At 34.5% G+C, this 23,485-nt stretch overlaps 3 protein-coding genes across 3 annotated transcripts; 1 reads left to right on the forward strand and 2 right to left on the reverse strand.

The window, feature by feature from the left end:
* Positions 1 to 2,171: 2,171 nt before the first annotated feature.
* Positions 2,172 to 9,667, reverse strand: HELRODRAFT_190874 (hypothetical protein; the record flags this gene model as incomplete). Its single annotated transcript, XM_009015620.1, has 12 exons — positions 9,622 to 9,667; positions 8,882 to 9,241; positions 6,592 to 7,379; positions 6,184 to 6,495; positions 5,780 to 5,857; positions 5,233 to 5,418; positions 4,982 to 5,098; positions 4,671 to 4,763; positions 3,375 to 3,599; positions 2,888 to 2,976; positions 2,384 to 2,709; positions 2,172 to 2,248 (listed from the first exon to the last, which is right to left on the reverse strand). Coding segments are annotated over exons 2-12 (2,628 nt in total), but the record flags the coding sequence as incomplete, so codon positions are not given.
* A 586-nt stretch (positions 9,668 to 10,253) lies between these two features.
* Positions 10,254 to 14,828, reverse strand: HELRODRAFT_190875 (hypothetical protein). Its single transcript, XM_009015621.1, has 10 exons — positions 14,528 to 14,828; positions 14,251 to 14,368; positions 13,979 to 14,106; positions 13,715 to 13,797; positions 12,736 to 12,798; positions 12,476 to 12,573; positions 12,256 to 12,367; positions 11,847 to 12,042; positions 11,216 to 11,413; positions 10,254 to 10,840 (listed from the first exon to the last, which is right to left on the reverse strand). The coding sequence occupies exons 1-10, from the start codon at positions 14,763 to 14,765 to the stop codon at positions 10,311 to 10,313; spliced, it is 1,764 nt and encodes a 587-aa protein (XP_009013869.1). The 5' UTR covers positions 14,766 to 14,828; the 3' UTR covers positions 10,254 to 10,310.
* A 165-nt stretch (positions 14,829 to 14,993) lies between these two features.
* Positions 14,994 to 23,300, forward strand: HELRODRAFT_110320 (hypothetical protein; the record flags this gene model as incomplete). Its single annotated transcript, XM_009015622.1, has 27 exons — positions 14,994 to 15,104; positions 15,454 to 15,545; positions 15,939 to 16,110; positions 16,204 to 16,326; positions 16,453 to 16,514; positions 16,800 to 16,914; positions 17,067 to 17,156; positions 17,437 to 17,570; positions 17,810 to 17,903; positions 18,020 to 18,118; positions 18,344 to 18,480; positions 18,657 to 18,774; positions 18,896 to 19,022; positions 19,144 to 19,277; positions 19,531 to 19,644; positions 19,945 to 20,046; positions 20,236 to 20,310; positions 20,401 to 20,512; positions 20,732 to 20,922; positions 21,084 to 21,131; positions 21,240 to 21,288; positions 21,416 to 21,523; positions 21,702 to 21,871; positions 22,041 to 22,175; positions 22,393 to 22,485; positions 22,779 to 22,816; positions 23,004 to 23,300. The coding sequence occupies 27 exons, from the start codon at positions 14,994 to 14,996 to the stop codon at positions 23,110 to 23,112; spliced, it is 2,952 nt and encodes a 983-aa protein (XP_009013870.1). The 3' UTR covers positions 23,113 to 23,300.
* Between the last annotated feature and the right edge of the window lie 185 nt (positions 23,301 to 23,485).

Raw genomic sequence — 23,485 nt, forward strand, 5'->3', positions numbered from 1 at the left:
CAACCAGAAACGGTCATTTATTCAAATACAAATACAATAACCAATGAAAAATCGACTTACAAATTATCTTCAGTCACCATCCAGACAGATTCACCTTCAATTTTCTTCATTCCTTCTTTCAAGTTCATTTCATCATCTTCTTCTTCCTCATCATTCTCATCCTCCTCTTCATCGTAATTAAGTCTACTTTTAAACGTATCAATAGCATCGGAAATTTGCTTCTCATTATCATCATCATTATCTTTGACCTTTTCAACTTTGACCTCCACTTTAACGCGTCCTAATTTCTCATTGGTCCTGACACGACCCACTTTCTCATTGGATCTCACGTGACCGGGCACAGTTTCAGCCAATAAAACGCCGGCACTTGTGTTATTATTATTACTATTGCTTAATACAAACTGCTCAACGATGAATGGCTGATTGGTGTGGACGGAAACGACGACGACCTTGACCCCGCAGCAAACCCACATGTGCTGGATTCCTACCCCGGGTCCGAAGGGGCACGGCAGGGTCACCAGGGTTCCGCAGGTCACCTGTTAAAGATGGATTGATGGGTGTAGAGATTGTAGAGATTGATGAAAGAATGAATGGAAGGACGAAATGACTGGATAGATGTGTGAGATTTGATGAATGGATAAATTAATAATTGACTGAATGAATGAATGAATATGAATGACTGAATAAATGAATGAATGGAGAAATGAATATAAAAATGAATGAGTGAATGAATGACTATATTACCTCATCTCCGATTTTCTTCTTTGGCCTCAAAGACAACTGAAAATATTAAAATATTTAAAAATATTACTCACCGATCACATCATCATCATCATCATAACCACCACCATCATTCATCCAACCAACCTTTCTCTCTTCCTTCATTCCACTATCCAAAGTTATCATCAACCTATCGGAGAACTTTGGATTCCTTGATGATAGTGGATTATTCTCTGGTAGCAGCCAGCATGGATGTCTCAATGGATCTTCATATTAATAATAACAACAATAATAATAATAAGAAATAAGAAATAATAATAATGATAATAATAATAATCATTATCATCGTGGACAACGTCATCATAACCATAACCTGTGGCCAGTTTAGCGTTCTGCAGTTCGATCAGCCAATCATGTTTCGAGGTCAGACTGGGAAATTCCAGAATCAAATTCTTGCGTTCTTTACTACAATTACAATAATAATAATAATAACAATAATAATAATAATTATTATTATTATTATCATTATCATCATCACCATCATGATCAGTGATGATATATATAAACAAGACGACAAAAACAATTATTATCTATCACTAATCATTATCGTGAGTTCACAAGTGTGTGTGCATATGTGTATGTGTGTGTGTGTGTATGTGCGCGTCTCCAAACAAATGATGTTTAATTAGTTTAGCAGCAGTCCATTAGTTATAAATAGAATTTGTGTGTATACACAAATTATAAAATTATAATATGTGAGTCGCGATATGCGTAATAGAGAACAATCGACAACAATATCATCATCGTCATCATCAGCAACAACATCATCATCATCATTATCTTTATCATCATCAACATCAGCAGCATCATCGTCACCAACTTGATGATGACCGACAAATGGACAGTGTTAGCATCCACGTTGCATTTCTGCCTGACCAACATCTCGAGGCTTTGTATGGGGTTCAATATGCAATCAGCTGGGAAAGACTGAATGAACGAACGAGTGAATGAATGAATAAAGGAGTGAGTGAATGAATGAATGAACGAGTGCATGAATGAATGAATGAACGAACGAGTGAATGAAAGAGCATTTAAATTGATGGACAAACGAATGAATTTGTGAAAATGTATGTTAATGTATGACTAAGTGAATATGAGAATAAGTGGGTAAACAAATGAAAAAATATTGGGTGAATGAGAATGAATGAATGAATGTATGAATAAATGAATAAGCAATGCTTGAATGAATGCGCGAATGAATGAATCAACGAACGACTGATTAAATAAATGAAAGACTGACAGAGTGAAAGAACAAACAAATGAGTAAAAAAACAAACCTCGTATTTCAAGTTAAGAGTCTGATACAGACTATAGATGGTCTCGAGACACTTCAAATCTTTCAACATTGCCTCCAGCTCCCTCATGAATGGCTGATGGTGCGATGACGACGACAACGATGACGGTGACGTAATAACCAGTGATGGCAGAGATTTCAGGGATGGTGGGTTGTAGCTGCTGGCTTGCTTATCTAGTAGAAATACACGCGAAAAGAAAAGTTCAAACAACAACACACAACACCATTATTATACAACAGCAGAGAGAAAGAGAGAGAGAGAAAGAGAGAGAGAGAGTGAAAGAGAGAGAGAGAAAGAGAGAGACTAACCATCCTTTTTCTTATTGCTAAACGACGTTGCTAGTGACGCAGATGGTGGTTTTCTGCTTACCATCATTTGTTGTTGTTGCTGCTGCTGATGTTGTTGAAAATTTTTCGGCAGAATTGGGTCCAAGACCTCGATATCTGAAACGAGAGCCAACCAGGAAAAAATTAATTTTTCAATGGCTCCAGAGTTTGTTGTTGGTGTTGTTGTCATTGCTGTTGATGATGATGCTGTTGCTAGCGATGTTGTGTTGTTGCTGTTGTTTGCTGTTGTTGCCGTTGTTGAGGGGTTGATGTTGTTATTGTTGTCCGCGGTAAATGCTGCTTCTTTACTGAGATTTTCAAAAAAATTTTAAAAATTTCAAAAAACTATTAATTCGATAAACATCGAAACGAGCAAGCTAAGATCGTTATCTATTAACACGTCTCAAATAACACCATTTCTTCATCATCGTCATCACAACCACCATCATCATCATCGCCACCATCATCATCGTCATCATAACCAACTGCCTGACGATGTCGGCGCAAACGACGTAATCACTCAGCATGAACAACCTCTTCTCCTTGCTCTTCGTTTCGCCGTGCCGAGTCGTTTTCTGAACAGGAGGTGATAAACCATCATCATCTACATCATCATCATCATCATCTACATCATCACCACCACCATCATCATCTACATCACCATCATCATCATCTACATTATAACCATCATCGTCATCATCCTCATCATTACCAACATCATCATCATCTACAGTATAACCATCATCATCATCATTCTTATCATCATCGTCAATTGGTACAATCACAGTCATCATCATCATCATCATCATCATCATCATCATCGTCGTCGTCGTCGTCATCATCGTCGTTACGAACAGTCATAATCAATCTCGTTATCATTATAGACATCACCATCATCATCATCATCAGTATCATCATCATAACCACGCTTAGATCAAAATTTGAAAAATTGCCAAAAAAAAACTTCACCAACATGTTGCAAGACGTCATCCTCCCTGATAAACTTGCAGTCGCCCATCTCCGATTTATTTATAGAAACCGAAAACGGTAAGTTTTCCCGGATTTTTTTAGCCTCGATCCTACTCTCGCTTTCCTTTTTAGTTTCGTTCAGTCTGTCAGTGAGCATCTCGAGTTCAGTTAGTGCAAGTTGAAGGGACAACCTATCTGGGTGGTCCACTGGGGTGCTGCCCAGAAGATCCTGATAACGATGATGTAGGTCGTGTGATGACGTCATTCGATGATGATGTTGTTTGTTGTAGTGTTGACGTCATTTCATGATGATGATGATACAAAATACAAAAACAATACCATTTTAATAACGATACAACTAAAAATATATTATTATTATTATTATCACGGAAATTTAAAAAATAATAGGACGGACGCAAGGACGGGGTTGAGTGGTGGTATTGAAAGAGTGGAAAGCTTTGTTTACTTAGGGGATAAGCTGAATGCGGATGGAGGATGTTTGAGCGCAGTTACGGCTAGAGTTCGTATAGGATGGATGAAATTTAGGGAACTGGGTGGGGTATTGTGTGGAAAGAAATGGTCAGTGAAGATGAAAGGGAGGGTATATAAAGCATGTGTGAGAGCAGCGATGGTATATGGTGGTGAAACTTGGGTGTTGAGGAGAGAGGAGGAAAGTGTACTGCAGAGGGCTGAAAGAGCTATGGTGAGGATGATGTGTGAGGTTAAAGTGAAGGATAGGAGGAGTAGTACAGAGCTGATGTCGATGATGGGACTGAATGAGGACATTGTGACATTGATAAGGAGATCGAGATTGCGGTGGTATGGACATGTGTTGAGAAGGGATGAAAGGGTCGGGATTAGGCGAGCGTTGGATTTCGAAGTTGAAGGAGTGGTAGGAAGGGGTCGTCCGCGATTGGGATGGAGAAAGCAGGTGGAGAAGGACAGGATGAAAGCGGGGTTGCGTGATACTGAGGCGAGTGACAGATGTGGATGGCGTCGAGGGGTATTTCGGTTTCATCATAGGTAGCCAAACGGCAACCCCCGATCTCGGGGAAAATGCCGTCTAAACGTGTGATGTGTTGTTTGTTTGTTTATTATTGCGGAAATTTATATACAGCGCTTTTTAATTGTTGAAAACTGTTGATAACATATACACGCATACAGAGTACACCAAAGTACACCAATTTCACAACACAACAACGTACAAAAATAATACAATTTCATTAAATACAGAAAAAAAAACGTAAGATTTAAAGTCTTAAAACACCGATACACACACATATAAAACGGCCAGAAATACCTTGATAAGCATTATGAACTGTGGGAATCTTTGTATTGGCTTAACCATCAGTCCAAACAGAGATAGTCTATCATCAGATGATAGCATTCTCTCCTATATTTAGATGGAGTAATTTAAAAAAAGAAGAATACCGTTTTTAGTACAATCGAATTCCACCATTTAGCGCAACAAAGTGAAACAATTAGAATACAAAACATAAAAATAGATCAAAATACACCACATTTAGATATAGAAATGTACAAACAAGTACCCAAAATACAAATAAATATCGCGATCTAGAACAATAAAGCAAGCTAATAATGATTAGAAACCTTCAAGAACGTATTGAAATTCGACTTGGCCCTGGCTTGCTTCTTAGCTGTCTCCATAGCGATGGGGAAGTTGTTGACGTACTCGCTGTAGGCCTCAAACACTACCAGCTTGGAAAACTTGAGTTGGATGAAAAAGAAATCATTCCACCAATCAATCAACCAATCAATAACTCAATCAGCCAACCAGTCAGTCAAATATCGCTCAATCAACCAATCAAAAACTGGATGGTTCAACCCCCCATTCAACCAACTGAGGCGGTGAAAACATCGCCGATGAGTTCCAGTTGGTCCCAGGTATCGGCTACGCCAACAAGCTCGCCATGGAAGAGCAGGTGACATTGAAGAATGTCCTTGACCTTGCAAAATATGACCTTCACTAATTTGTGACTGATAATGGACGGTTGGGCGTTCAGCAATGGAAACTGATAGTCCTTGGTCGGTAGTTAATTTATTTTTATTTTCATTTCTATGTTTGTGGTTATGTTGGGAATTATTTAAATTAATTTTTAATATTTTTTATGTTGTCTGTTTGTCTGTTTGTTTGTATGTATGAATGTTTGTTTGTATGCATGTATGAGTGTACGTATGCCTGCATGCTTATATGTATGCACGAGTTTGTATCTACAATTATTTTTACATACTTCTACGTATATGTCTGTTTGCACATATGTGTACAAGATGTTTGTTTGTACATTTGTACATTAACTTGTACATACACTACACACCAACGCATACACAAAACATGCACACATACATACAAACAAACACACACACATACATTTAAATGAATATACATACTTCAATGAGCCTCTTCAGTGAGAATATATAGGATCGCTCTGTACTTATGATGGATTCAACAATCAATCTTCTTTTCAACTGTTGTGTGTTTGTGTGTGTGTTTGTGTGTGTACGTGTGAATGTACGCGTGTGTGTACGTGTGTATGTGTGTGTATTCAATCTCGTTCATTTGTTTATGCTAGTCTGTTTATTTGTTTTAATTTGTTTGTTTAAACGTTAATTATCAATTTTCTGTTTATTGTACTTTATAACATGATTGTTCATTAATGCAAATGCGAAATAATTGTTCATTAAAGTTACACTATAAAACAAAGATACACACACAAACAACACACACTGACACACACACACACACTGACACACACACACACACTGACACACACACACTGACACACATACAAAACCTTTATAGCAGACAGATGCATAGGCATTTGAAGGGGCAGGCAAGCAGGACTGAACATCCTAGTCCCAAAATGAAGGTGGTGGTCATCTGAACCATCACCTAGTATTACATTATCACTATGGGATACGGCGGTGGGCGCCGTGTTAGGCACATCACTATTATTATTATTATTATTATCATTATTATTATTGTTGTTAATGTTGTTGTTACTATTATTATTTTGGTTGTTGGTGTTGTTATTGTTGTTGTTTCCGGAAAATTTATGCCCAAATCGGGTTAACTTGTTAAGGACGCTGGTACTTGTGGTTGGGGCCTAGGAAAATTGTGGAAAATAATAATAATAATGACAAAAAAGGATAATAATAATAATAATACACTTTTAATAACTCAACTGTAGCCCTGTACTAACTTCTAAAGTGTTCTGACTTTCGGGCTTCCTCCTACCATCATTACTACAATTGATACTGGTATTGTTATTATCAATTCTCAACTTTAAATTTTTAGATTTCGACATATTAGCCTTACTGTTGTTATTATTGTTATTATTATTATTATTATTGTTGTTGTTGTTGTTTTTCCTCTTCATGAATGACAATAGGAACGATTTGTTGGGCTTATTTTTATTCAATTTCTCTTGCTGTTTCTCATTCTCCACATTATCCCTCATCACGCCCCTCATATAATCGTCATCGTCATCATCACCGCCGCGCTGTTCATCATCATCATCATCAGCACCACAGCCGCCATCACCATCATCATCATCGATCTCTTCGTAGATGTCATTAGCACTATCTTTCGAGTTGGATTTTTTCATTTGTAAGCTATTCAACTGTCGCTGATTTTTAACGTTATTAACATTATTATTATTATTATTATTATTATTATTATTATTATTATTATTGTTATTAATATCGTTGCAATAGAAATTAAAGTCAGTTTCATAGGCGCAGACCTCATAGTCTAAATTTTCCTCCATACAAATACCATTATTATTATTATTGTTATTATTCATTTTATTATTGTTGTTGTTGTTATTGAAATGACAGATTTTATTCAGCCTAGTTCTGTCTGTTAGATTTTGATTATTAAAAGCCCGTCTCAATGCATTAGAATCACCACCGCCAACATCCCTACCAACTGCACTGGCTGATGTTGTTGGAGATGGTGATGGGTTGTATTCTACATTCTCGTAAACATCTGCAAGGAGGTGATGATGATGAATCAGTGAATAATAATAATAATAACAACAATAACAATAGCAACAACAACAACCACGCAACTACTATTAAATGATACCAACAACAACGTCGACCATATATTTACTAAAACCCTACTACTGCATCTAACATCAAAATTACTAAACCGACTACTACTGCTGCTGCTACTACTACTGCTGCTGTCGCTGTTACTACTACTACTACTGTTGTTACTACTACCACTACTACTACCACTACTACTACTACTACTACCGTTGTTACTACTACCACTACTACTACTACTACTACACTACTACTACTACTACTACTACTACTGCTATTACTACTACTACCACTGTTAGTACTAATACAAAATTGCTACAATTAATAGCAGTAAAATAGTAAAAATGATGACAATGATGATGATAGTAGCGACAATAACATTGTTAATAATTAGCTCTACCATTGTTATAGTTAATACATAGTAAGTAATGAAGGATCATCTTGATCCACCAAAGCTTGCTGACTTTATTAAAAATTATATCACATGATTAATTTGTAATTAAACGAAATAATTATAAATAACAATAATTATAAATGATAATAATAAATAACAATAATGATGAGTTATAATTACCCTTAAAAAAATTGTCATCTGATAGAGCTGCAATAATAATAATAAATACATTGTGTGAAAATATTCCAATAGAAAACCTCCTAGGCAAGATGTTTAAGGATGCTACTAATTGTACTAGTAGCAGTATTAAGTAGTGATACTAGCATCAAACTCAGTAGTAACGGTAGTAGCAGCAATAGAACCAGTAGCGGTTTTAGTAGTGATACAAGTAGTCGTAGTAGTAGTAGTCGTTGTCGTCGTAGTAGTAGTAGTCGTAGTAGTCATAGAAGTAGTCGTAGTAGTTGTTGTTGTAGTAGTAGTAAGTGGCAGTAGTAGCAATAATAATAGCCATACTAGTATAGTAGTAGTTGCTGTTCCAATGATAATTATTTAAGAGTAATTATATTAACATGTTCTTACAAGATAATAAATAAGTGAATCAAGCTATTCATGCATACTGTTGCTGTACATGTGATGTGACTATCTGACTATTGGCTTAACAAACATAGCAAAACAGATTAAATTAGTTTGATTAAATTAGTTGATGTTACTAATTAGCATCTCTAGGTAGTAATATGTTAATTTTGGAACTATGTAATTCATTGGGTTTACTGAGTAGTAAGCGAGAATGGTTGGTTTGTGTTCCATGAAGTTATACATTCATAGTATAAAAGTCATCACAAATTTGCAGGTTATTTCCAAATAGACATGACATACATACAATTACACTTAACTAATACACACATAGGTCATAATATAACTAAACAACACACACGCGCGCGCACACACACACACACACACACAGGCAAATAAACATATGTAACACATGCATAAATTAATAAATTATGATAATTAAAATAGATGGAAAATTAAATTTATAAAATCACCATTTTGATTAGAGTTAGACCAATTCATCATTAAATTTTCATAAATTAGCATTTCTTTTTCGAGGCAGTATATGCCCTGGCTATCTCCACCAACATTAGCCTTGCTATCAGATGCATCTTCTATGTCTAACTCCTCCATTAAGTCATTCAAACTGTAGTTAGATTTCATGACTAGATCATTGTTATCTGAATGAGTGACTGACGATGATGAATCGCTGTCATCATGTTCAACATTTTCATAGTTATTATCATTATCTGCATCATTCTCTTCACTGAAATTAGGGATTGGTGATGTGGTTGTGTTAGTAGTGACAATGTTGGTGTAGTTGCCTGCCATATTTTTGAATTTTTCTTCTTTGTCTGAGTGTGGAATAACAATTTTGCCAAAAATTAAAATATAATCCAATATAATTCTACTAAATAATTTATATTATAAAATTATAATATATAGTATAGAAGATAGATTTTAAATTTTAAAAACAAACTTTTTTAAGATTTAGTTTAGACTCTCTAAAGTCTAATTCTAATTAATTTAATATAATATTATAATAAATAATTATTAGAGTAATATCACATTATCCCCACCAGCAAATAATAATAATATTTATTAATTATATTGATAGTCAATAGTATTTCTTTATAATTTTTTATTATAAAATGAAGAGACACACATTTTTTAGTTTGACAATTATTATATTATACATTTGAAATTGGATGGAGGAACAGAACAACAGACTAACAGTTAACAACAGAACAATGGAATCAAGTTTAAGTCTTTTTTATCCTTTGACATTTTTTAAATAAAATAAAATAAATACATTTAAAATTGCAAAAAAAATAAAATTCGTTAACTTTAATATCATCCGATCACTTTAAGAAAGCATATTTTAAATCTGAAAAATCGTACCTATGTACCTCACACTTACCTTAACTTTTAAACGAACATATGATAAAAAAATTTTAATGCGCTAAACTTTTCAAACATTTTATATATACTACACACACACACACACACATTTATATACAATACATTATATATGTATTTACATACTTTGATTATTATATACATAGTATGAATATTTATATATATATATACATATACGTAAATATACGCCTATAGAATTTATATATTTAGATAACGACACATTGATCTTCAATTAGCGTTAAACTGTATTCTTTAACAATTTTTTTGGATACTCTTATATGAATTTGGCAAATTGTTTTATTGAACCATCATTATAACGAGGAGTATATACTTTCATAGTATATTTACACAAACACTCACACACTCACACATTAAATCGGGTGTGGGAACTGATAGAGTACAAAGTAAATTGTTTGTTTTAGAGATAATTAATACAGGACGCAAAACGAAGAGAATAAAATTTATTAAACGTGAAAGAAATACATTTAGTTTTTAGAACAATGTTCATTTCTTTGTCCTCTTATTAAACCTGCGTTTACTGTTAAATCGATTATTAGCCGTTTTTTTAGGACTATTATTATTTTTTGATTTGTTTTTCTTATATTGCGGACGAAACTTTTTATTGTTTTTCCTATAGTCGCTATCATCGTCGGCAAAACTAACGTGTTTCCCTTTTCTGCTTGAACCTTTCTTGTGGTTTTCATATTTAATTTTGGACTGAAATTTTTTATTCTTGGACTTCTTAGTGTTGTCATCATCGTCGGTGAAGCTCACATATTTCTCTTTACCGTTAAAAGCCTTTTTATGGCTTTTAAATTTATATTTAGACTGAAACTTCTTATTCTTGGGCTTTTTAGTGTCGTCATCATCGTCGGAAAAAGTTACGTAGTCCTCTCTTTTAGCAGAATCATTCTTAGAACCATTCTCTTTAGATGATTTTTTCTTCACAATTTTGTTTGATTTTTTCAACCTGACATCTCCAGATTCATCATCATTTTTTCCAGCAAATTTTTGTTTTTTCTTCAACTGCTTATCTAAAATGCGAAAAAGTATTCGTCATATAATAATATTAAAATGGTTAACTAAATTCTTTTAGAAAAAAAAAATCACGTGATGATGTACCAACGACCAACGAAAATGGAATTTAATCTCCTTTCAATAAAAAACAAAGCAAGAGATCTCCAACCTTTCTACGCCAGGGTCAATGAATAATAAGACAATCTTGGTACCGAAATGTGAGACAAAGACAGAAAGAGAGAGAAAGAGAGAGACAGAGAAAGGTACTATAACAAAACAGAAAGAGCCAGGACAAACATTTATCTATTCAATCAAAATATGAGAAAGAAAGAAAAAACGAGAGAGAGAGAGAGAGAGAGAGAGAGAGAGAGAGAGAGAGAGAGAGACCTCACCAGGGAATGACTGCTTCCTCTTGCCTGATGATAACTTTTTATCACTTCCACACGCGTCGTCGTCGTCTCCATTATCGCCAGTGCCCAAATCTTCACCATCATCCTCCTCCAACTCGCTACCGTCATCATCATCATCATCGACATCCTCATCTTCATCGTCATTTTCTCCATCCTCGTCATTTCCTTCTTCGTCATCACCTTTCAAGTATGGATAAGTTTAGTTTTATACTTGAAATTGAATAAATACATCATCGAAATTTGGCCTTAACCCTTCGGATAAAAATACAATGAATTGAATACAGGACAAAAGCTACTGATGAAAACGCTTACATTTAATGCTATTGAACGTACAGGTGAAACGTTCACTATTACTAATAACAATACATTCCAGATGTGAGAACATTTAATTGAAGGCCTTTTTAAAATTATATAATCCAATACCATTTCACGTAATTTCATAAAGACATCTAGGTTAGTTGAAGCAGCAAACAGTAAGAACGCTATTTCTCCTTAGATTCTATTAACCTTCAAAAAAGCGCACAACGAATGAATTAGTTTCAACAGGGTAGAGTATACAACGAGAGAAAACTTTAACAACAAAATTTAAAACAGTCAAATCACGAATTACTACTTTTCACGGTGGATGTAGTAGCCTTCTTCTTAGGACTTTTGCCACTCTGTTTGGACTTTTTAAAAGATTCAGCACAAATTTCATCTTCTTCATCCTCCTCCTCCTCTTCTTTACCGTTTGCATCATAAACCGCCATGCATAACCATCTATGTGGTGTCACAACTCCCGTTACAAATGATGTCGTCACTATTTTGTTCTGATGAGATGAAGCATCAAAATGGTGGAAAAAATTAAACTTGAAATGAGGATTAAAATTAAATGTTAAAAAATTATATACACACACACACGCACGCACACACACATGACAGTTAGACGATAAGACAGTTAAAGACCCATACACACGCATACAAGCACACAAACACAAACAAACATAACCCATACTAAAATAATATCACAACTAAACTAATACCTCTATAGTGACGTCATACAGCTTTACATAACCGTCACTAGATGATATAAACAGTGTAGATGATGACAGTGAAGATGACGACGACTGCTGAATACACTGCATTGCCTTTACTCTGTTGTGATGATGACAACAATGACGACGATGATGAAAATGATGATATTTATGAATTAATAACAATAATTAATAATAACAATAATAATAATAATTCCATAACACCTACCTGACAGTATTAGTTTTTAACTGGTGAGTTAATTTACACGCTGTCACATCAAGGAAGTTGACCACGCCTCCTTCATCTCCAACCAATAAGATTTCATTCTTTGTAATTAATTAATTAATTAATCAATAGAATAATTAGTTAATTGTCATAAAATCAAAATAAACATATATTTGTATATATATATACATACATTTTTACATAAACAGACAAACACACACACACACACACACACACACACACACACACGTACACAAACTTACATTTAGAAAGACTGTGGAGCTAATTCTCGATGTATGGTTGTATGAATGTGCTATCAATGCATCCTGAGATAACAATTTAAAAATATACTAATAAATAGAATAAATAAACAAAAACAAAATAAATATATAAATAGTAACAACAACAACAACACACGTTTAGACGGCATTTTCCCCGAGATCGGGGGTTGCCGTTTGGCTACCTATGATGAAACCGAAATACCCCTCGACGCCATCCACATCTGTCACTTGCCTCAGTATCACGCAACCCCGCTTTCACCCTGTCCTTCTCCACCTGCTCTCTCCATCCCAATCGCGGACGACCCCTTCCTACCACTCCTTCAACCTCGAACTCCAACGCTCGCTTAATCCCGACCCGTTCATCCCTTCTCAACACATGTCCATACCCCCGCAATCTCGATCTCCTTATCAATGTCACAATGTCCTCATTCAGTCCCATCATTGACATCAGTTCTGTACTACTCCTCCTATCCTTCACTTTAACCCCACACATCATCCTCACCATAGCTCTTTCAGCCCTCTGCAGTACACTTTCCTCCTCTCTCCTCAACACCCAAGTTTCACCACCATATACCATCGCTGCTCTCACACATGCTTTATATACCCTCCCTTTCATCTTCACTGACCATTTCTTTCCACACAATACCCCACCCAGTTCCCTAAATTTCATCCATCCCACACAAACTCTAGCCATAACTGCGCTCAAACATCCTCCATCCGCATTCAGCTTATCCCCTAAGTAAACAAAGCTTTCCACTCTTTCAATACCACCACTCAACCCCGTCCTTGCGTCCGTCCTATTAATCACACCATGAACACATTTCTTACATTTGAACGTGCTTTCCACCTTTTTCAGTGCCCCCCTCACACCACTACATCTCTTATGCACCCATTTCTGACATCCTATACACAATACCCATACACATATATATAAATAGTAACAAAGATTATAAAAGCTTACCGCAGTTGTATAGATATCTATGTTGTTTCCCATAACGATTACGAATCTGTTGCCATCATTTGAAAACCAAATCATCTCACCAACTGAAAAAATAAAAATAATAAATAATTAAATCCTAAAAAAAACAAATGAAAAAAATTTATTTAACATATAAGAGAAAACTTTGAATAACCATCCATTACAATTCGTCATGAATGACATTTAAAATTACCATAAATTATATTTAAAATAAAACTTGATTATAATTAAAAGATCTTCGGTAACCTTGCTTCAGATTAGTGACAAATGCTCGTCTGCCACTCAGTAGATTCCATGTTTGGAGGGTTCGACCTTTGGTGAGTGATAATAGCAATTTTCCAGATGGGTGGATAGCAAAGTCAGTCAGTGCCTCTCTAAGATGGACATAAATAGAAAAATATTAAAATATTTTAATTTTTTTTTTTATAATGTAATAAAACTATTGAAATGAATTTTTTTAATTAAATTAACTAGAATTTTGGAAAAAAATGATAATTTTTAATTATAATGGAACGGACTTGTGTTTCAAAACTTTCAGACAGTCCCAACTGTTGACCTTCCAGATTGCAATGGTGCCATCTTCACTGGCAGAAAAAAGGTAAGAATTTTTGAAAAACTTCAAACTCACTATTGAACCTGCATATGATGAATGAAAATAATTTATTTATTTTAAACTATAATATAATATATTTTATATTATAATATGAAATAATATCACAATTTTTTTAATTACAACAAGTACTAAAAACTAAATTTTCAAAAAAAAAAAAATTGCTGCCTTCCTGACAGACTAACCATTATGTTGGCATAAAGAACCAATCTCACACCTTCTGCCCTTCAAACTGAACAGACGAATAGATTCATCGGCACTTCCGGAGGCCAGGAAACCTCTGCGATTCACAGTTAGGCATTTGACCACTCCAGCATGTGAATCGTTAGTGAAACTCGTCGAGAATTTTAACTTTCCTTCCTCGTTCGGTTTAACTTCGTAACCGAAAATTAGATGCGAATATGTCCCAGCAATGACCTCCATTTTAAAGTTTTATTATAGTACAAAATCAACTAGATTAAATTTAAAAAACTGAGCAATAAAAATGCACGCGGCGCTATTTACAAAGTAAACACAAAGATATCAAACCACAAATCTTTAGTTTGGCTTCTATGCTTAAAAGTGAACAAACACATGTTGTTCCTTGTTTACTATTTTTGATATCGCCCATTACTAAACTAATCGCTTCGAGTTGTCCACTAATTTGCTAAGATGTCCTCTCGAAAAAAAATCGACATTCGGTTTAAAACACTAATTGAGAATGGAATTATATCCAATCATCGTTCAATGTTTGTCGTCGTTGGAGATAAAGGACGAGATCAGGTTAACTGGGTTTTTTTTAATTTTTCTATTTTTTTCCCATTGGCCTGATTTTTTTTTTGCAAACATGGTCATACATATTCATCATACGAATCTCATTTTGTCTTGCTTATTATAATTATTTTATTACTTCTATATTTGATGAAATAAATTTATTTTCTAGATTCATTATTTATTATTGTTAGAAGAATATTAATGTTAATTTTTAAGTAATTATTATTAAATAAATATAAATGAATAATTATTAGTTGTGGCTAATCTGTGATCAATAATCTAACTGGTAATTCAGAAATCCTAATCTACTAATACTACTATAACTATTTACTATACTAATGTACCACCAACCCAACAGATCCCCATCTTATATCACATAATGGTAAAGGCCACTGTGCAGTCCATGCCGGAAGTTCTCTGGGCCTACAAGAAAGATTTGGGTTTCAGCAGGTGTGTTCCCTTTATGTATTCACTAATTAGATTTTTATGATGTATTAAAAATGTTTAGATTTTAATTTTAGTGATTTTAAATCGACAATCACTGATTATGATTAATTATTGATAGCATCTAACTTAAGGCCATATTTTAAGTTTTTTCACTTATTTTCAATCGTATATTTTTTTGTTAATTTGTTGCTAATAAGTTCTCAATATGACGATAAAAAATTTAGTTTGTTATATTTCTTTAATATATAATTAAAATTGTTAAATTATTATATTTTCATCGATCTATATTCTATATAATTTAAATTGATAAAATATATATAGTTAAAATTGATAAACTATCATATTGCTTCAAAATATAATTAAAATTAATAAATTATTTCTGCTTTCATTAAATAGCAATCGGAAAAAACGAATGCAACTGAAATCAAAAAAGTTAAAGTCGAAGACAAAAGACTTAAACGATGAAGATCCATTTGAGATATTCATCTCTACCACAAAAATTCGCTACTGCTACTACGAAGAAACCCACAAAATATTAGGCAGAACATTTGGAATGTGTGTCATTCAGGTATTTAGAATTTTTTTCATTTTTGTTATTTCCAATTAACTCTTACCAAATCAAACATTAATTTAGTTATTAATAATATCAATTGTTTTCCAGGATTTTGAAGGAATCACTCCAAACATCCTGGCTCGTACCATTGAGACGGTGTCTGGGGGTGGCCTTGTCATCATTCTTCTACGAACTGTAAAATCCCTAAAACAGCTTTACACTATGACCATGGTAGTTTTTTTAAATATCTTTCTTTGTTTTGTCGATTGTTGGAGAAAGTAGTTTTGAAGGAAATTTTTTTGTTTTTATTGTTATTATTATTATTATGCTTTTTTATTGTTATCCTTGCGATATAAGGATGTCCATTTAAGATATAGGACTGAGTCCCACCAAGATATCATTGGAAGATTCAATGAGAGGTTGGGCTTTGTTTTCTTTGTTGTAAGTTACTGAAGTTATTTCATGTTGTTGCTATGTCTTTGTGTTGTATGTTGTTGTGTTGTTGTCATGTCTTTGTGTTGTATGTTGTTGTGTTGTGACGTTGTTGCTGCTTTTTATTTGTCTTGTTATTGTGTGTGTAATTTTGTTTAAAAACATTTTTATATCAACAAAAAACTCACATTATAAATTAACAACGACGCCGACAACAACCACACTAACAACAATAACCACACTTACAACAACCACAAACGACATCAAAACAGGTTCATACTATCTCTTGGCAAATGCCCAGGTTGTTTGGTCATCGATGACCAGCTAAACATTCTGCCCATCTCGTCATCATCACTCAACATCAAAGCACTACCGCCCATATCTGAAGTTAGTAATATCCCTAATTAGTATCATTTTATATCTCATCACGATATTTACCTGGATATCATTGGAGAATGATAGTTGGGATGATGATGATAATCATCATTGAATGATGTCACTCTTGTTGTTAGGATACAAAATTGAGCCTCGATCAAGAGGAATTGAAATCTTTGACGTCAAAACTGATGCAGGATGCTGAGACATCCTTAGTTGGCCATCTTGTTGGCTGCTGTGCCACCACTGACCAGGTTAGCGGTGATGACGACGATGATGATGATGAGGGCGGTGATGATGATTGCGGGGATGATGATGCTGCTGGTAGTAGTTGTGATGATAGTGTTCATTCATGTTTTATGAAAATATTGATGGTTCATTTTTGTAGCTCGTGGAATTTTTTTTTTACCCCTTATTTAGTTCAATTAGTCAATTAATGAATTTATTCAATTCATTCTACCCATCCAATCATTCACTCAGTCATTCATCCAACAATTCATTCACTCTGTCATTCATCCCCACCCACCCCGAAAGGGCAAAGCAGTTTTGAAATTAATTGATGCAATAGTGGACAGAAGTTTCCACTTCACCGTCGTCATGACAGCAGCTAGGGGCAGGGGAAAGTCAGCTGCTCTGGGGCTCAGCATGGCAGCTGCGGTTGCTTTTGGGTTCGGTTCCTATTCATAAATATTTTGTTTTTTTTTTTAAATTATTTCATTATTTAATTATTGTTATTATTATTATTATTATGAATAATATTTTAAATGCGTTTTTGATGCCTAATTTTTTGATATTTTAATATCTTCATTGTTATCCCTCATTCATTCATTTTTCTATATATTTATTTATTGTCTTTTATAGTTCTTAATTATTATTATTATAAATAATTTCTACGATTCCCCACTAGCTACTCCAACATATTTGTAACCGCACCAAGTCCCGAGAACTTGAAGACAATGTTTGAGTACATATGCAAGGGCCTGACTGCTCTTAAATATTCGGTTTGCTGGGTTTTTCGTAAAAAAAAAGTGTTTTAGTATTTATTATTATTGTAATATTAATTATGATAATTAATATTTTGTTTATATTATAATTAGTTATAATGTTTTAATTATAGGAGCACCAAGATTATCAGCTGAAGTTCTCATCCAACCTCGAGTTTAATAATGCAGTAGTTAGAATCAACATCTACAAAAATCACAGGCAGACTATTCAGGTAATCGGTTCATTCATTCATTCATCCATCTATCAATCTTTTCATTCATTCATCTGTTCATTCGTTCATCCATCTATTCATCAATTAATTTACCTATTATCGACCAATTAATCAATCAATCCATTCATTCATTTATCTATCCATTCATTCATTTATCCTTCTATCCATTAATTCATTCAATCTTCTATCTATTCTTCTATCCATCCTTCTATCCATCCATTGCAGTACATATCGCCGGAAGATCACCAAATGTTATCACAGGCGGAACTGCTGTGCATCGATGAGGCAGCCGCCATACCACTGTTACACGTCACGAAACTTCTAGGGCCCTACCTCGTCTTCATGTCTTCTACTGTTAATGGGTTAGTTGTTGCTGAGGGCCGGGTGATATCGTGGTGTTGTTTGTTTGTTGTTTGTTTGCTCGTTTGTTTGTTTGTTTGTTTGTTTGTTCTTTGTTTGCTCGTTTGTTTGTTGCTTGTTTGTTGCTTGTTTGTTATTACGGTTTTGGGAGTTTTGTTATTATCGTTACTATTCTCAGTTACGAGGGTACAGGCAGATCGCTGTCCTTGAAATTAGTCGAGAACCTTCGTCGGGGGTCAAAGTTTACAGAGGTCGGAGTCGATGTCAACAAGATATCATCAACTCTAAAGGAAAAAGTTCAGGATAAAAACCCCTTAACGACAGGTAGTTGCTGTCGCTACTGTACGTGCTGGTACATTCATTCATTTCTTTCATCAGTAAATTTTTTATTCTGTTATATGTACCCCAGATGAGAAGAAACTGCACGAGATGGAGCTGAAAATTCCAATTCGATACTCCGACAAGGACCCGATAGAAGCCTGGCTAACTTCACTCCTCTGCCTGAACATCACTAATCAGACCGGGGGCAGATCCTCTGAAAAAGGTTAGGAGAACGTTTTTTTTTCGAAATGAAAATTAGTGATGAGCGTATATTAATTATTTTTCTTGATTATTGAGTGTGTTTAAGTGTTTATTTATGTTTCATGTTGGACGCCCCTTTTCAGAAAAGTCCAGTTTTCCATTCGTTGGTACCTGTGAGTTGTTTGAAGTTAACAGGGATACACTTTTTTCTTTCCATGAAAAGACGGAGATGTTCCTTCAGAAGATCGTTTCTATCTTTGTATCATCCCACTATAAGGTATGTGTCAGTTCCTGTATTTGTGTGTCTGTCTCTCTGTCTATCCGTCGGTCTGACTGTCTGTCTATCCGTCTGTCTATCCGTCTGTCTGACTGTCTGTCTGTCTATTTATATTTGTATTTGCGTGTGTGTCCGTCTCTTTACATTTAGTTATGCATGTGTGTGTGTGTGTGCGCGCGCGCGTCAGTTTGTACACATTTGAAACCACCATTAAAAACGACTCGAATCACCACCAACCATCACGACTCTACAGAACAGTCCAGACGACATTCAGCTGCTCTCGGACGCACCTGCCCACCACATATTCGTCCTCATGGGATCGAATGCGCGGAAAAGCCCCAACCCTGACATCCTTTGTGCCGTTCAGGTAGCACGATGAAGATTGGGACGATGATGGGATGGTTCTGATGTGTGGGTGAAATAAATTTCATGTGTTGATGGGATGATTTTGATGGGTTTTTGAGGACATTTTGAAGATTGCCATTGCAAAAAACGTTATAAATTACATTACAAAAGAACCTGAAAACATTGACAAACTCGGTATAATAGTCTAGCGGTATAATGCTTGAATTTTGTTTCGCTATAACCGGATTCAAACGCAAAGAGACGCCCGCGTACGAGTATTATGAAAAAAATCATCTTAAAGACGTTTAATATTATTTACTAGGTTGCCTATGAGGGTGAAATTTCAAAAGAAACCATCTTGAATGGCCTGAGACGAGGTCACAGAGGTGACGGGGACATGATTCCCTGGATTGTCGAACAGGAAGTTGGTCATGATGATGATGATGACGATGATGATGATAAGAAATGTAGTAATAGTGATGACGATTATTGATTATCTTGTTATCATATTTACTAATAATTATCACGATCGTTATTAATCATTATGATCGTTTTAAACTATTTTTATTATGATTGGTTATAATTAATTATTATAATTATTAATTGTAATTAGTTTGGTGAAAGAGAATTCGCTAGAAAGTCTGGAGCTCGAATCGTACGCATCGCCACAAACCCTGAACATCAAAGGGTGAGTTTTCGTCCTGCTTTAATTGCATTGTATTTATAATTATAACATTATTATTTCTATTATTATTATCATCATCATCATCTCCGTCAGATGGGCTACGGTATGAAGGCGTTACAGTTACTGCAAGATTACTACGAGGGCAAGTTGTTGGACGTATCTCTGATTGATGACGCAAACGGTGATGACGCCATGAAGGACCATGGTGATCATGATGATGATGATGTCATTAATCATTATCCTACTGCTGCTGCTGCTGCTACTACCAATGATGACGATTTTAATGTTAGTAAAGGGTGGTTACTACTCATTCTCACTCACTCTACTTATATAGCCTTCTTATACATACATACATACATACTTATATATATATATATATATATATCGTTTATATTACGTCACATTATCACGTGATTACAGCCAGCCAATAGTGGCCAACAGCTTTTAGAAGAGCGCATCGAGCCGAAGGAAAAACTCCCGCCCTTATTAATGGCCTTGAATCAGAAGAGACCCGAAACCCTGGACTATCTGGGGGTAAGCTACGGGATTACCTACCCCCTCCTAATGTTCTGGAAGAAGTTTGGCATGGTCCCCGTTCATGTAGGCCAGCAACGGGTGAGATTTTGACCTTTTAGAAAGAAACTTTTTATTGTTATTATTATTATTGTTGTTGTTTTTATTGTTATTATCATCTTGGTTGTTTATTATTATTAATATTATTATTATTTTTATTATTAGTTATTATCGTTATTGCTATTACAATTCCACCTGATTAGAACGTCTTAACTGGAGAGCACAATTGCATAATGTTGAAGAGGATCAATGTCCATGATGATGATGCTGCTGATGATGAGGATGATGATGATGATGACAGAGAAGATGGTGACGCTCATGGTGATGATGACGAAGGAATAAAAGAAGGCGGGAAGAAGAAAAATGAAAAAAAGAAGAAACCTGATTGGCTGTCGGAATTATTTGCCGGTATGTAGTGAGATACTATATTAAGAAAATTAAATTTATTGTATATTCATAATTATAGTTTACTATTATAAAAATTATGGCTTCATTTATGTACAAAATTATGACTGCTCTCTTTTATCTCTTGAAGATTTCACCCGTCGTTTCATCTCTCTATCATCATCTGACTTTCAATCTTGGAAAGTTTCACTATCATTAGCCACACTTAACAACAAAAACGTCATCTCAAAAGTTCAAGGTCGGTTGCTATTTTTAGATTAAGCAATTTTTAGCTTTAACGTTTTGAAACATTTTTTAACGTTTAACCGATTTTAATTAGGGAAAACTGTGGTTTCATTTGATGCCAAGATAAGCGTTGTAACGTGCCAGCATTAAAAATGTTTAAAAGTGAATTTAAATCTTGCTCCTACATCCAGAGGTGAGTAGAGAGGAAATACTTTTGCTATTCAGTCAGTATGACGTCACAAGACTGGACAGGTACTCGAAAAACATGGCCGACTACAGACAGGTGAAAGACCTCCTCCAGAGGTTGTCCACTCTCGTCTTTCAAGGGAAGATCAAACTCGAACTGGCCACTATCAAATCGGTGAGATAATGAGGATGATGAAGCGCGTGAAGATGGTGGTGCTGATGACAGTAACGATGATGGGTGAAGATGGTGGTGGCGATGGTAGTGAGTAGAATGAAGTGGATTGTGACGTAAATTCAATGTTTTACATAATATTACTTATCTAAAAACTGCTAAATTCTAATAGGCTGTTCTGTTAGGGGTCGGACTACAAGGCAAATCCGTTGACCAATTAGCTGAGGAGTTAGATCCAAATGATAGAAAGTACCCAGCCAATCAGGTGCTTGCAATCCTCAACCAAACTGTCAAGTGTATAGTGGAGGTTTCTTCCTTCCGTCAATTAATTCAAATTTGTTCTATTTAATTTCAATTTCAGTTGTTTTTTAGTTTTGTAGTAAGTAATAGTAATAAAAGTATTAATAGTAGTAGAAGCAGTAGTAGCAGCAGTAGTGGTAGTAGCAGTAGTGGTTTGTAGTAATAGTTATCAGCAGTAGGATTAGTAACAGCAGAAGTAATAAGGTAATGTCTGTTTTTCTCAGAAATTGCACCAGATCTTAAGAGATGTTGAAGCTTCACAACTATCCAACTTGAAAGAAATGATTCCTGTAAACATATCTCTTGACGATGATTTGGTAATTAATGAGTTTTGTTTTAGTCCTGTATGTATGTGTTTGTGTGTGATTTTATAATTTTGTATGACTGTGTATCTGTTTGTATCTTTTTTGTATGTTGGATAGTTTATATATTTGGTTTGTATCGGTTTTTATGCGTTGGTATGTATGTAAATCTTTTCATATGTATGTAGACGTGTTTGTGTGATCTATTACGTGCATATGTTTGTATGTATTTTGTTTTCTAATTAAAGAAATTTTGATTATTTCAACCTTTCTTGTATTTTTTTTTTCACAATTTAAAAATTTTCAAGCTGGAAGCAGCCGAGTCTGAAAAACAGCGCGCCATCACGTTAGCGACACCTTTACTATTTCATTTTTTATGTTTACTAATATTTTATACTTCATTTCTTCACATTATTATATATTTAATTGTTTATTTATTTGTTTCTTTATTGCCACAAAACTATCTGCAATCTTAGCTTAGCTTAGCTAGGCTTACTCGATTCTGGAAATTAATTTTCAACACAAAATGGCAGGGAGCACAAGCGGAAACTGAGTGACAGCTACGGCGATGAGATCAGGAAACGTTTCAAAAGAAAGAATGACGTCAATTTTAAAAAGTCAAAAAAGTTTAAGAAGAAATAGTTACATTAGTACGAAATATATATCTAATATAAATTTATTCTGTCTTCTTGAACAGTGATTATTTTTTTCTTACTTATGATTGCTTTGAATTGAATTTTTCTTTCTGTATCACCTAGTAGGTTGCAAATGCTCAAGCAGAGCAAAGTATTTGTGTTATCTATCGTAATAAATGAATGACGCAACTATGTAAACAAATGTAAAAACACTCATTTGAAAACTAAATACATCAAAATACTGATCAAAAATACTAAATAAAAATAGTAAAACTGACAAATAGTAACAACGCTTTCAATTTTTTCACGATCTGTTCTTAACTGTAACGTTACATAGCTGTTTATCCATTTATTATTTGGAGGCTGTTCGTTTAAAACGT

The sequence above is a fragment of the Helobdella robusta genome (assembly GCF_000326865.2).
Source record: "Helobdella robusta unplaced genomic scaffold HELROscaffold_16, whole genome shotgun sequence".
In the NCBI taxonomy this organism is placed as follows: domain Eukaryota; kingdom Metazoa; phylum Annelida; class Clitellata; order Rhynchobdellida; family Glossiphoniidae; genus Helobdella; species Helobdella robusta.

Excerpts from the sequence above, each read along its gene's own strand:
- HELRODRAFT_190875 (XM_009015621.1), bottom strand. The coding sequence starts at position 14,765 with ATGGAGGTCATTGCTGGGACATATTCGCATCTAATTTTCGGTTACGAA. Across the intron at positions 14,369-14,527 it reads TTCTTTATGCCAACATAATG|GTTCAATAGTGAGTTTGAAG; the intron begins GTTAGTCTGTCA and ends CATCATATGCAG. Across the intron at positions 11,414-11,846 it reads TACTACATCCACCGTGAAAA|GTGATGACGAAGAAGGAAAT; the intron begins GTAGTAATTCGT and ends CATACTTGAAAG.